Consider the following 13,151-nt stretch of genomic DNA (forward strand, 5'->3'; position numbering starts at 1 on the left):
TAATCTTATAAATACTTATAAATACCGATTAAATAATTTTTTTTGTTGAATTTTACCCTTTAATGACTGTAAAAGTTAAACTTAGCCTTCAAGCTTTTATAAGTATACACATTCAATATATTAGCTAAGGGTATTGATTTAAAATCACATTTGATGATTTTAAAGTATTTATGTGATGATTTTATGAATTTAGAAGATGATGTTGGCTTATTACAGTGTAACCCTAATTTTGTGGTGAAATATTTTGGAAATTAGTGTTTTGTGAATTATAGAAATGGGTTGAAGAGGGAATAAGTAATGGTGAAGGAATAGAGTGTGGAGGATATTAAGTATTTCAGGAGTGAACCTGTGGATAATTGGTATAGATATACTTGAGAATTGATTTATACTTTTTTTTTAGTATAAAAATAAGTTTTTTAGTATAAAAAGTGCTCTTCGCATACGAAAGGTGTGTGCCTTCACCCTATGCCTAGACTCTAGAGACCCTTTGTGCCTCGGTGCAGCTTGTGCCTTTTAAAACTAAAGGTGTAGATCAGATTCTGGCCTAGATCAACTTGACTCTCCATTGTCTTAATAAAAGTTTCAATCATGAAACATCATACACTTTAAGATGCATTGGAAGAAAAGATGTCCTCTTAGGCCCTTGTATGCCCAGCATTGAATAGACTATTATATGGAGTTGCAGACTTGCAGTGAGGCTGTAAGCATTTGAAGAGCACATGTAAGAATCAAAATCTTATTTGTTTGTGAATTGTGATGATAATAGATTCCGGGGTTTTCTTTCAAGAAAGAAAGAGCACATTTACATTCATCAAAATGTATTTATACCATTTGCAATGCTTTTTCTTTCAACCAATTGAATAGTTAACATGATTTTAAACACATCCTAATGTATAGATCTAGAACTCTTCACTTTGTTATGTAGCTTCTCATTGAACGTTTTCTCTAACTCCATATACCAATATGACAATCAGAGCTCTTAATGATATTTGATCAAACCTAAAATTGTATATCAAGTATCATTTTCTGGTCTACCATCTATAAGATTTCTATTATGATTGGTGGCATTCCTATGCTTGGTGATTGTTTGCTACCTAAAGCAGAATCCAGTCACTTGTGCATGAAAATATGCTTTTGGATTTGATCTCTCGACTCTGCTTCTATGTTGAGAAATGTGGATTTCAAAGAAAATTATTTCTTACTGGCTTAGGGCAACCCTCTCAATAATTAAGAGAATCCATTGAAGAAACATAGGGACTAATTGAAGTAATGAGCCTCCCAATTGAAGATTTGATGGTTACTAACTTGTAACTGTACTTCTCTGCTGAGAAAAAAATAAAGGCATAAATTAATTGCATCTGGAAGAGTTGGTGGATCTAACTTATAAGGACCGTCTGTAATCAAAGTTCAGCAATAGTTTACTGGGTAAAATCTTGTTATTCAAGGAAAAAGAGAAGTTACCTCCTTGTCCTTTATTTTGTTCCGTTATCAGATATTTTCTTTACACTATCAGTTCAGGAAATGTTTTAATCCCTGGCAGAGAAATCTGGTTAGCTGTCTTCTGAAAGGAGTCTGTAGATTCCTTGAAATTTAAAATCATAATGTAGGATTTTGTAGATTCCATGAAATGTAAAACCATGAAGTAATTTTGTGCCTGTTTAGTCCTGCTATTTGTATCATATACAGTTCGTATCTTTGCTGGTGAACCAACAATAACGCATGCATTATTTCTGCACTTGGATTTTCATTTAGTCTTATTTCATATGATTTTCTTTAAAGTTCAAGTATTACTACTCACAGGATAAAAGGCTTAAGGAGCATTTTGACTCTATTCCTACACTGGAAGAGCTTCAGGCATTGGGTGGAGAAGGTTATAAAGCTGATATTATTCTTGTGGATTTTCAAAAAGATAAAAAGCTATCCATGCTGAAACAGTTGATTGTGGCACTGGTTAAAGGATTGAATTCAAATCCAGCTTCAATGATTAAAAAGATTGCTGAACTGGTGAGAATATTTTAATATTTCTTTTCTTCTTTGGGCCATCTTCCCCTGACCCACGTTGCCTAGTGTTCTTGACTGTATTTCTGATTTTTTTGTTACCTTCTCGATAGCATCACATGTTGTGTTGTTACCAGATAGAATTTATTTTCTTTCTTTTTGGAAATCAAGTTTCTTTATGCAAACACATTGTCAGTCTTTCTTGAATGGGCTTTATATTTTGGGCTTTTTATGTGCATGCTACTTGTCATATTATGTGAAAAGAAATTCGTATTGTATCAGTGTTAACATGTTTCAATTTCTTCTAGTGATATTGGTAAACAAAATGAAGTGTTTATTTCCCATTCAATGCAGGCAGTTTGCTACTGGTATTTGCTAAATGTTATGCAGTATTTATTTCACATAGAATATAGGCGATTTAAAAAACCTGTCTGAAATTAATTTGATCTATAGAATATCTGAAAAGATTTTACAAGGGAATGCTTTAGGCTAGAAGGTAACAAAATTTCTGGTGTTTATATTTGTGCTTGGCCATGGAAGGGTCATTACATTTCTGGAATAAAATTTCTAAAGTTAAAATTAAGTTATTCCGTAGGTTGATAAAGTAACTTTATAGGACAGCATATAATTTACTTTTAGTACTCTACATTAAGTATGAAAAATAAATTGGATAAAACCTATAGTCAATGCTGGCTAGTTTATCCCTTGAACAATGAGACAAGCCTATAATATCTTGTTCTTTGTCAATTTGTCTTTTGTACTCATTCCGTACTTAGTTTTTCCATATAGTTAGAGAATCATACCCATGCTCATTTCCAAAAATGTCATATGGATATTGAACATGTGTATGTTAGGAAAAATGAAGAGTCAAAGCAACATAGCGTATCCCTATTGGAAGTACTTTGTAAGCATTTATTTTATCTTTTCAGTTCTTTGGTTGTTTATAATGATTTCTTTTCTTGTATCTCCTGCTATTGCCAAGGTTTCTGATTTTTATAAACGTACAACTACTGAAAGTCCCGCAAAAGCTGCACTAGATGAAACCTCCCACATGTTTGAAAATCAAAGTGTCCAGATGCTGGGGCAAATAAAGCATGGTTTATGTCGTCCACGGGCCATTTTGTTTAAGATTTTAGCAGATACTGTAGGGATTGAAAGTAAACTCATCGTGGTAAGCTCCACTTCTCTCCCTCTTCAATTGTTAGTTTAGATTAAAAGATCCACTTCTTTTATGATGATATATCACATTTCAGACCGTGTGAAATTAAGTTGAATAAAATTAAAAATTTTCTAAGGCATCTTTTATTTTCGATTGACAAATCTTTGACTGAATGGTTGTTCCAATTTCCTGTCATTCTTTCAGGGTTTGCCAAATGATGGGGCGTTCGAGTGTCCAGATTCATATAAACATATGTCTGTGATAGTTGTGTTAAATTCTGTGGAGCTACTCGTTGATCTTATGCGGTTTCCAGGCCAGTTGATACCACGATCAACAAAGGCTATTTTTATGACCCATTTTTCAGCAACAGGGGAGAGTGATTCTGCTGAAAATGACTCATGTGATTCACCATTAGAGCCAAATAGTCCACTCTATGGACTTTCTGAGAAAGTTGAACACGACAGGTTAGTATATGGCATTTGACACATTCCAATATTGTTTCTACTATCCTTTCGATCTTTTTTTTATATAATGTACTTGGTCAGAAGTGTTTGTGAGATGTTAAGATGACATTTTTGGATAAGTCAGTGTTAAAAAGGGTGCAGGGCGCACTAAGGCAATAGGGGTTTTATATCCAAGAAGCAAGGCGTGCGCCTTATTGAAGTAAGGCACACTTTTTGAAAATAAAAGATATACAAGTTGTTCCGTCCAACCCTTAAAACCCAAGCAAACCCCTCCCCCTCCCCCTCCTTCCTTGGTCCACAATTCCATATAAGAAACTGAAACAATAAATAAAATTCTAATAATGAGTTGGCATCAACTTCATATTTGTCTTCTTGTCCCTCCATCTCGCACGCCTCAACAAACGCGTCTTCCTCCTTTTTAACACCGCCTACACCCTAAACCCACTTCTCCAAATCCACCCTAATTCTCAATTTTTGTATTTCTAAATTGTGTTTCCTAGTTTTTCTTTCTTTCTCATGGATTCAAATTTCGCCATGTGCTAAATGTGCTGCTCAAGAACCCATCACTATGCAACAAAACTCACCGAAACCTATCTTTTCCTCCCCCAATTCTCAACGTGCATGCATGCCTCATTTTGTCTGCTCAGTCTGTCTTTCTTAACACCAAAAATAGCATCTATTCATCCCCCTTTGTTTCTCTCCCTTTCAAACTTCAAGACAAACAGTAATTATACAAGGTAAAGCAACCCCCATGAAACTTTCTAATCACTCTCACCATGTTTTACTCTTTTCTCCACTAACATTTCATTTATTCTCTCTTTTTTGTTGTTGATGTACAAGTTAGTATGTAGAACATACGAAAAAAAATATTTAAAAAAGGACAAAAAGAACCAAAGAAATTGAAGAGGCAGCGCCTTTCTGCGCTTCATTGAAATCACCTCGCCTAGACCTAATTAGGCGCTTCACCCTTGGCTCGCCTCGCCTTAGCGCCTAGGCGCGCCTCAGCTGCACCTTTTTAAACACTGGGATAAGTAGAATTTTACTATTTTAATTTGGGTTGCTGCAGTGCTGAAAAAAATGAGAACCTTATGTTTCATTCAAAATTAGATAGGTCTTCTAATATAACTGGAGCTGCATTGTGAATTTGATGATACAAACTTCCGCATCTACAGAAGGGAAGTTAAAGTAATATGTTATTATGACATCTCCATGCTATGAAGCACACACTTTCTTCATGTGAGCCTCCAATTGTCCGACAAGTGTCCAACAGAGATTCGGCTCCAACATTATAGAATAGTATGAGACATGTTAGAACACATCAAAGTAATAATAATAAAATATAGATCAAATTTTTGTTTTAGTGAGAGAAGCTCCAGCTTCTCTCTAACCTAGGCGTTTTCAAAATTCAAATTTCCACGAGCCCAGGCGTCTCTCCACCGACAACCACCAGTCGTCCGCCGCCTTCGTCCGCCACCTGCCGCCGTCGTCGTCAGCCGTCATCCGCCGACCACCGTTTTGAAGCCGTTTTTTCCTGGGAAGATCGCCAGCACAAGGTGTTTCCTATTCTGGGTTTGGTTTTCCGATTAAGACTCTTATTCGTTGTAGATCTAAACGCCGCTCACGGCCGTTTTCGTCTCCATCCGTTGAACGTACACCGGACATCGCATCTCCTCCGTACTCAGAGCCTTTCTACGACCATAACCCATTTTCTTAGTGTCGAGAATAGTTGCATCTCTCCATGATTTTGTAGTGAGCAGTTTCAACAAGAACAGACTCTCACTACTCCAAACCTTCTGCTTTTCTCCTCTGTCGACCCAGTCTTCAGACTCATCTATTGGTGGATTTCCTCCGACACTGCCCATTTAGCTTTGAGCTCTTGTTCTGGAAATTTTATTTCCAGGGGTGATACGTAGACTTCAGTTTACTTCGCCGGTAGAACAGACGCAGTGAGCAGTTTTGCAGTGAGCAGTTTCAGCAAGAACAGACGTTCACTGCTCCAAACCTTCTGCTTTTCTCCTCTGCCGTCCCAGTCTTCAGACTCATTTATTGGTGGATTTCCTCCGACACTACCGATTCAACTCTGAGCTCTTATTCTGGGAATTTTTTTTTCCAGATTAGTTCGTCAAGTATCTGGGTTTTTCACTTCATCAGTCTTTCATCACATGCCGGGTGCTGGAATCCACTCTTCTCTCCAGCAGAGACCTTCGGTCCATGCTCATAAACCCTCTGCAGCTGCACCTTCTCCGCCATCTCACCCTTCTAATCCTGACGAGGTTCGTACTATCTTCATTATGGGTCTGCCTGAAGACGTCAAAGAGAGAGAGCTACAGAATCTACTTAGATGGCTTCCAGGTTATGAAGATTCGCAATTGAACTTCAAGGGAGAAAAGCCTAAGGGTTTCGCTCTCTTCTCAAATGAAAAATTTGCGGTTGCTGCCAAGGATGTCCTTCAGAAAATGGTTTTTGATGCTAAGTTGAAGTCTCTTTTGCACATTGAGATGGCAAGGAAGAATCTTGTTGTTAAAAGAGGATTAGTTTCTGATTCTGATGCTTTTGACAATGGACGTTTTCCTGTTCATCTAGTATTGCCATTGCCAAATCCAGCTTCTGTAGGATCTCCTAGTACTCATGTGCCTGTTAAAACTGGGTGTTGCGTTAAAAAGTCTGCAGTAGATGGTGTACACGAGGGAATTGGGGAGTTCACCACAAAGGGGTGCAGTAATGACAAGTCTGGATGTTACACGTTATTTATTGAGAATTTACCAGAGAAGATCCATTGGAAGAGGTTTGGATCTTTATTTGGCTCTCACGGTCGGGTACTTGATGTTTTTATTCCAAATAAAAGAAATTCAAAAGGAGTTCGCTTTGGTTTCATTCGCTTCGCATCAATCGAAGAAGCAAGGAGAGCGATCTCAAAAATGAATGGCTATCATATCGACGGTAGCAAAATTGGAGTTTCTTTCGCTAAATTCAAACCTCGACATTCCTATTGGAGAAAGTCCTCGACAGGTGTTTTTCGTAAGTCCGAGATGGGAGATGATTCGAGGAAGAATCATTATAAAGCTGAAGGCGTTATAGATGAAGAAAAACTTCAGGTGTTGAGCAATTGTCTAGTGGGATGGTGCAAAAAATTTATCAAAATCGGTCATCTCGCTAGACAAATGCATGCAAAGGGCCTCACTGGCTTCTCCTTAATGAGAGCTGCTGGTAATGCAGTATTAATGATTTTCGAAGACTCTGCTTCATTGAGAAGTGTTGAGAACGATAAATCAAAGACTCTCGCAGAGTGGTTCTCCATAGTCGAAGCTTGGTCAGAGAGTTTGGTAATGGAGTGTCGTCGAGTATGGTTAGTTTGCGAGGGTGTTCCGTTTCACGTATGGAATTGGGATACTTTCAAGAACATTGCTGATTGTTGGGGTCAGTTACTAGCAATCGATGAAAGCTGTCAGTCACCATCATCCTTTGATCGGGCAAAAATTCAAGTCCTCGCAAAGGCTGGTGCGAGAATTGATGCGACGTTGGAATTGAAGGTTGGTGACAACTCCTTCAAGATCATGGTGCATGAGATAGAGCCTTCATTCAAGCCAAACTCTTGGACTCCTGAAGAAGACGAATCTCATTAGATCTTGTCTCTCTAATTGTGTTTTGATTTAGTTTATATGGTTGCAGGTGTTGCGTCCCTTTTGTATTATGTTCTGTTGCGTTGTTTTAATTCTATTGCTGGAGATGTATTTAGAAATAAGGTGATTCGATTGTGACTTTGGATGAGGTTTTATGAGCTTAAGGTGTTTGTTGTAATGGTGAATATCACCATAGGAGGATATTCTGTGTTATCTTTTGTATTGGGTATTATTATTAATAAACTTTGAGGTACTCTTTTCTTCCTTCCAATGTTCGTTAACATACTTCTTAGTATGTGAACGAATACGAAGGGAGTTTTTAATGAGACCTCCAACTTCTATAAAAAAAAATAATAATAATATATAAAATTTGAAATGAAGGAAAGATGTGCAAGACATTGGACTCATTCGGATAGATTATACATGCATGGATATGTGATGAAGTTCTTTTTTCCATTTCTCCTAAATTTGGAACTACAAGTCTACAATGAGCAAATTGATTCTTATGAGTTTTTTTTAAGGTTCAAGTTTTTAAATTCAAAATAAAATTGAATACCTTTTTTGGAAAAGCTATAATGCATATTTATGTTTAATTGAAAAATATGTTTTTTTTCTATTTTATTGTATATTATTGGATAAAAGTATATATTTTATTGTTGATCATTTCATACCCATGTCTTAATTTTAAGAACTTCCAGAGTTGTTGTTTCCATGTCATGTCATTTCATACTATTTTATGTTTATGTGCTTCCTAGCTCACAAGATAAAAGACATGCATGATTGAAAATTATATATGCTACAGCATGTCTGGTATTATAAATTTCTTATTATATATATATATATTTATTTTGTCTTTAGTCTGTCGCATAGTGAACCAAATACTTTCTGGCGTCGTAGCCGAAGAAAGGTTATTGCTGAACAGCGAACTGCAAGTTCCAGGTTTCTCTCATGCCCTTTTGTGTTTTTGTTTTGTATATGCTAAAAGTGAATGGTGTAGTCCTATTATGTTTGGTTTGAGTTTTATCATGACTTGATATTCTTGTTGGTCCCTGCGCTTATTGCTCGACTCAATATAATAGTAATGTATTGTAGAGAGAAAATTAGAGGTATGCGGATGTAATTTGGGTGAAATGGATGAAATAAGGAGAGGAATAGAAGAATTAACGGATGGGAAAAATCAATAGGAGAAAATTTCAACATTCATCACCGTAAACCTAATTGAAACTAAAATAATTTGATATCCTTAAGCTAACCAGTATACCATATTACAATGCAAAATACCAGATTTACCCTAAAGCCCTGATACTTGGAACGTAAGCAAAACTAATAACTATATGAAGTAGAAAAGGTAACCTGGACCAGTAAACCTATATAAAGGGGACGATTGAACTGAAAGTATATAACAACATTTGAGGCTGATATCTTTTCTTTAAACATATTGTCCTTTTGCATCATGTTGGCAGTAAGTTGTATGAGAGCATGTGTTAATTAATTCTTGTTCTTTTTTTTTTTTGATAGAATATGAGGCCTCGTAAAAACCCCCTTTATTTTACCCTCCATGTTATGAAAGTAACATGAAGGGCCTTGAAAGGAGGAAAAGAGCGCCTATAATTATATTAAACAGTAGAATAGTACATAGCCAGCCCTAACAACAACCAAAACTTCCCAAAAAACATGAGACTTAAAAACCACTATCAGCTGGACAACGTAGTCACTAATAACATAAGACTGATAACCAAAAACTGCAGAACAAAGTGAAACATACACACCAACTCCCCAAATACTAAGAAAGCAAATCAGCCTATACCATCCTTAGCTAATCTGTCCGCTTCCCAATTAGCAGCCCTCAAGATAAGCCTTAACGAAATGTCCAACCCTTCCATAGTAGAGACTATCTCCTTCACCAATGATTGGAATAAAGGGGTGCTTAGTTCCGGATTTTTGATCCACTTCAGCGCGTTGGAAGAATCTGATTCTAAAATAATCCTCTGGTTACAAACCCCACCTGAATCAATAAGCAAGCCCAACCCCCTCTTAATCGCCAGAAGTTCTGCCATAATCGGGGGACCTCCCCCAACATTTTCAGCAAACCAATGAATCAACTTACCACTGCTGTCCCTAATCAGGCCTCCTATACCTCCTTTGCTCCACCCCTTCACCATTGCTCCATCAACATTAATCTTTAAGAACCCAACTGGAGGAGGAACCCAGCACGAAGGCTTGGATCTTACTTTGTGGCTGACCATTGAATCAGCAAGTGTTAAATCGCCCATCAGAGAATCAAAAGGAATCTGCGAATCAAAACTAGCAGCAAACCAAGAAACTATTCTAAACCGAGCAATAAAGAACAACAACACCACATCCAACTTCCCTTTCTTAAAAATAACTTCATTCCTAATTTTCCAAACCGTCCACAAGACTGCCCTTGGAATGTATTTCCAAATAGTAGAATTCGGAAGAAGCTCGTCCCACTGTGTGATGCACTCTAAAGGTTTACTAGGAATCACCCAATCAACATCCCACAAATTCAAAAATCTGACCCACAGTCCCCAAGCAACCTCACAATGCAGAAAGAGATGGGGAACAGATTCACCAAATCTGCCACACAACGGACATAAGGGATCTTCAATTCCAGCCACTCCACGCTTTAACAATTCCTCCTTAACCGCCACTCTCAGATGAACTACTTGCCATAAAAAGGTTTCAACACGGGGAGGTGCTATCCCTACCCAAACATTTCTGTCCCAAAAATCCTGATTCCCCTCAATACCATCCGAGTCAAAGAAACTCTTGATACATGAATTAGTAGAGAAACAACCCTCTCCATTCCCTAACCAAATCCAACAGTCTTCCTCATCATGCGACAAAGAGGAGTTGTTCAACAAAGAAATCAGATGCAACCATTGGTCAACCTCCCAATCCACCAGATTTCTCCTGAATTGAATATCCCACACCCAGCCTGCAGCATTACTCTCCCTAAATTCCACTACTTTCCCTCTTTATTCATCGAAAGAGTATACAATCTGGGAACAAATCTTTGAGGGGACTTCACCCAACCAAGCATCATTCCAAAAGCCACATAATGGCCATTTCTAGTTTTCCACCTCAAATTACTCCTAATGCAGACACCAAATCCATCATTAGAAAAGAAGTTATTTATCACTCCTCTCCAAATCCAAGAGGCACGAGCAGTCAAAGAGCTCTCAACCTTTTTGGAGTTCGGGTCCAAATTATTAACACAACAAACTACTCTTTTCCACCAAGAATCCTTTTCAGAGGCAAACTTCCAAACCCATTTACCCAACAATGCTCTATTCAGAATAGCTAAGTTCGGGATCCCTAGGCCCCCCAACCTTCTCGGCTTGCTGACCAAACCTCAATTCACCCAATGTATGTTTCTTTTATCATTCGACCCCCCCCCCATAAAAATGCTGCCATTATAGAGTTTAATTTTTGCAGCACCGCTAGTGGAATTCGAAATAAAGATAGGAAATAAGTGGGAAGAGAGCACAAAACAGATTTGATCAACACCACCCTCCCTGCTAATGCTAGTGAATTCACCTTCCAGCCCAACAACCTATTATAAAAATTCTGCACTATTGGCTCCCACATTGCAACATAATTTCTCCTAGACCCCAGAGGCAGGCCTAAATACTCTGCTGGTAACTTACCCACTGAACAACCAATTTCCTTAGACCAGTCAACAAGCACATCCTCCTCAATATTGATTCCGTAAATTTTGCTCTTGACTAGATTAATCTTCAACCCCACCAATAGCTCGTAAATCAAAAGCACCCTTTTAACATTCTTCAAATCCCAAATTGAAGCCTTTGAAAAGATAATAAGATCATCCGCAAATTGTAGGTGCGATAGCTTGAATAAACGATCATGGGCTCCCAACTCAAAACCCGAAAACAGTCCCAAATCCACTGCTTTAGTTAACATCAAATGAAGCAATTCACCACCCAAATTAAACAACAAGGGTGATAACGAACATCCCTGTCTAAGACCTCTTTTTGTATGAATTTTCTCAGTAGGAGTCTCATTCAGTAAAACAGAAACTGAAGCAGTTGACATACACTGAAACATCCAAGAACGCCATTTTTCGCCAAACCCCATTTTACCCAAAATTTTCAACAAAATCACCCAATCAACTGAATCATATGCTCTCTTAAAATCTACCTTAAAAACCACCCCCTTCAACCCTTTCTTCCTCCAAAAGTCGATTCCTTCATTCGCTATGAAGGAGCAGTCCAGAATGCTCCTCCCTCGGATAAAAGCAAATTGGGACGGACTAATAATGTCATTAATGCATAAACTGAACCTCCTAGCCAAGACCTTTGACAAAATTTTGTATAGCCCTCCCACAAGGCTAATTGGCCTAAAATCCCCCATCCCCTCCGGGTTAATCTTCTTAGGAATAAGAGAAATAAAAGAATGATTCACCTCTAGATCCCACTCCTTCCCCTCGAAAAAATCCTTAAAAAACAGCATAATATCCTCTTTCAAACTAGACCAGAATTTCTTGAAAAAGCCTAAATTCAAGCCTAAATTCTTGTTCTTTTAAAAAATTTAATTCCTTTGCAGTCCAGAGCATCCATCTTTTCGAGCACGTGCAAGGTCCATTCTAAGCGGCGAGAGGAATTCTGATAGACATTTTGTTGATGATACTGCTACATCAAGGTTCCTTCTGATTGGATTATTTTTCTGTAAATATAAACTACTTTTCATTTGTTAATTGGTTCTTATGTTTCCTGAATTTTTGTTATGAGAAATGATGAATGAAACATTTGGTATTCTCTAATGATAAAGTTGCAGTATGCTCATGGTTTTCATGTCAAAACATGCACATCTCCGTCCTCCTTCCCCTAAATTTTTGTTATAAGAAACGGTGAATGAAACATTTTGTATTCTCTAATGATAAGGTTGCAATATGAACGTGGCTTTCATGTCAAAACATGCAAATATCCATCCTTCTTCCCCCAAATTCTTCTGTTGCTCCAAAACATCTTTCATTTGAGTAATAGAGTTGGATGGAGAAAGGGAGTGGAGCGGAGTTTGGAGTTTCCTTCAAACAGATTTCTTATTGTAACCATATTTTTATTCATCATCTTTACCATTATTCCAAGATAAATTATTGTGCTTTGTGTTTAGGCATTTGTTAATGTAATGTGACAGTGTTCACTTGATTCAAAACCTAGTGATGTTCAGAATTTGAATGTCGATTTTTAGTTTAAAGTTTGGCTTAGTGAAAAGAATGTTGTGGTTTTTATTAATCTGTTTTCTATTCCCTTTTCCATGTTCTGTAAACTAACTTTAGACTGAAAAGCCAAATTGTTGACAAATTTTACTGTTATCTTTGAAATGTAGATCTAGCTATAGATCTGATGGTGCATCAACATCAGACGCTCGTAGAATGAGAAGAAGAAGCAATAGCATGACTCCAGAGATCAGTGATGACATCGTAAGGTAGATTAGTTTCTTGTTGCAATTTACGGCATCATCTGATGCTTGACTACTCTACCTTTCTTTCCTCAACTCATTTTCTTAGCATTTCTGGTTCGTCCCATCTATTTTTTAGGTGCCTTACCAGTTTTTCATTTTAGTTTATATCAACCATGTCAGTGCCTTAATGGTATGAAAAAGGATTTTTAATTAAAATGTACTAAAAGAGGAATTCAGAGATAGAAAGAAACTTCTTTAGGGCAGTATAATTTTTTTTGATTGGAATAGTAGGCTTCGTTAGAAACCCCCTTCATGATTAACGGAACTCGGAAAGAGTCCCTTAATCATCAAAAGGAGGAAAAGAGTGCCTTGAATTTTATTAAAAAAAGGATTAGAACATAGGGATACAATACCCTGAACTCCTTTAAGGAGATCGGCTAGCTAAACAAACAGCCCTTAAAAACA

The 13,151-nt window shown here is 37.4% G+C and overlaps 1 protein-coding gene across 4 annotated transcripts in view; it reads left to right on the forward strand.

The window, feature by feature from the left end:
- The window catches only part of LOC120184549 (probable serine/threonine-protein kinase SIS8), a 47,626-nt gene that overhangs the window by 15,164 nt on the left and 19,311 nt on the right, over positions 1-13,151 (forward strand). For 3 of the 4 annotated variants that reach the window (XM_039188982.1, XM_039188981.1, XM_039188984.1), the window contains exons 3-8: positions 1,801-2,004; positions 2,981-3,169; positions 3,362-3,621; positions 8,100-8,180; positions 11,829-11,924; positions 12,612-12,710. In XM_039188982.1, the coding sequence (XP_039044913.1) occupies positions 1,801-2,004; positions 2,981-3,169; positions 3,362-3,621; positions 8,100-8,180; positions 11,829-11,924; positions 12,612-12,710 (929 nt within the window). The remainder of the gene's footprint in view (positions 1-1,800; positions 2,005-2,980; positions 3,170-3,361; positions 3,622-8,099; positions 8,181-11,828; positions 11,925-12,611; positions 12,711-13,151) is intronic. The other variant, XM_039188983.1, reaches the window with a different exon arrangement.

The sequence above is a fragment of the Hibiscus syriacus genome, unplaced genomic scaffold (genome assembly GCF_006381635.1).
Source record: "Hibiscus syriacus cultivar Baekdansim isolate YM2019G1 unplaced genomic scaffold, ASM638163v2 tig00112921_pilon, whole genome shotgun sequence".
Classification (NCBI taxonomy): Eukaryota; Viridiplantae; Streptophyta; class Magnoliopsida; order Malvales; family Malvaceae; genus Hibiscus; species Hibiscus syriacus.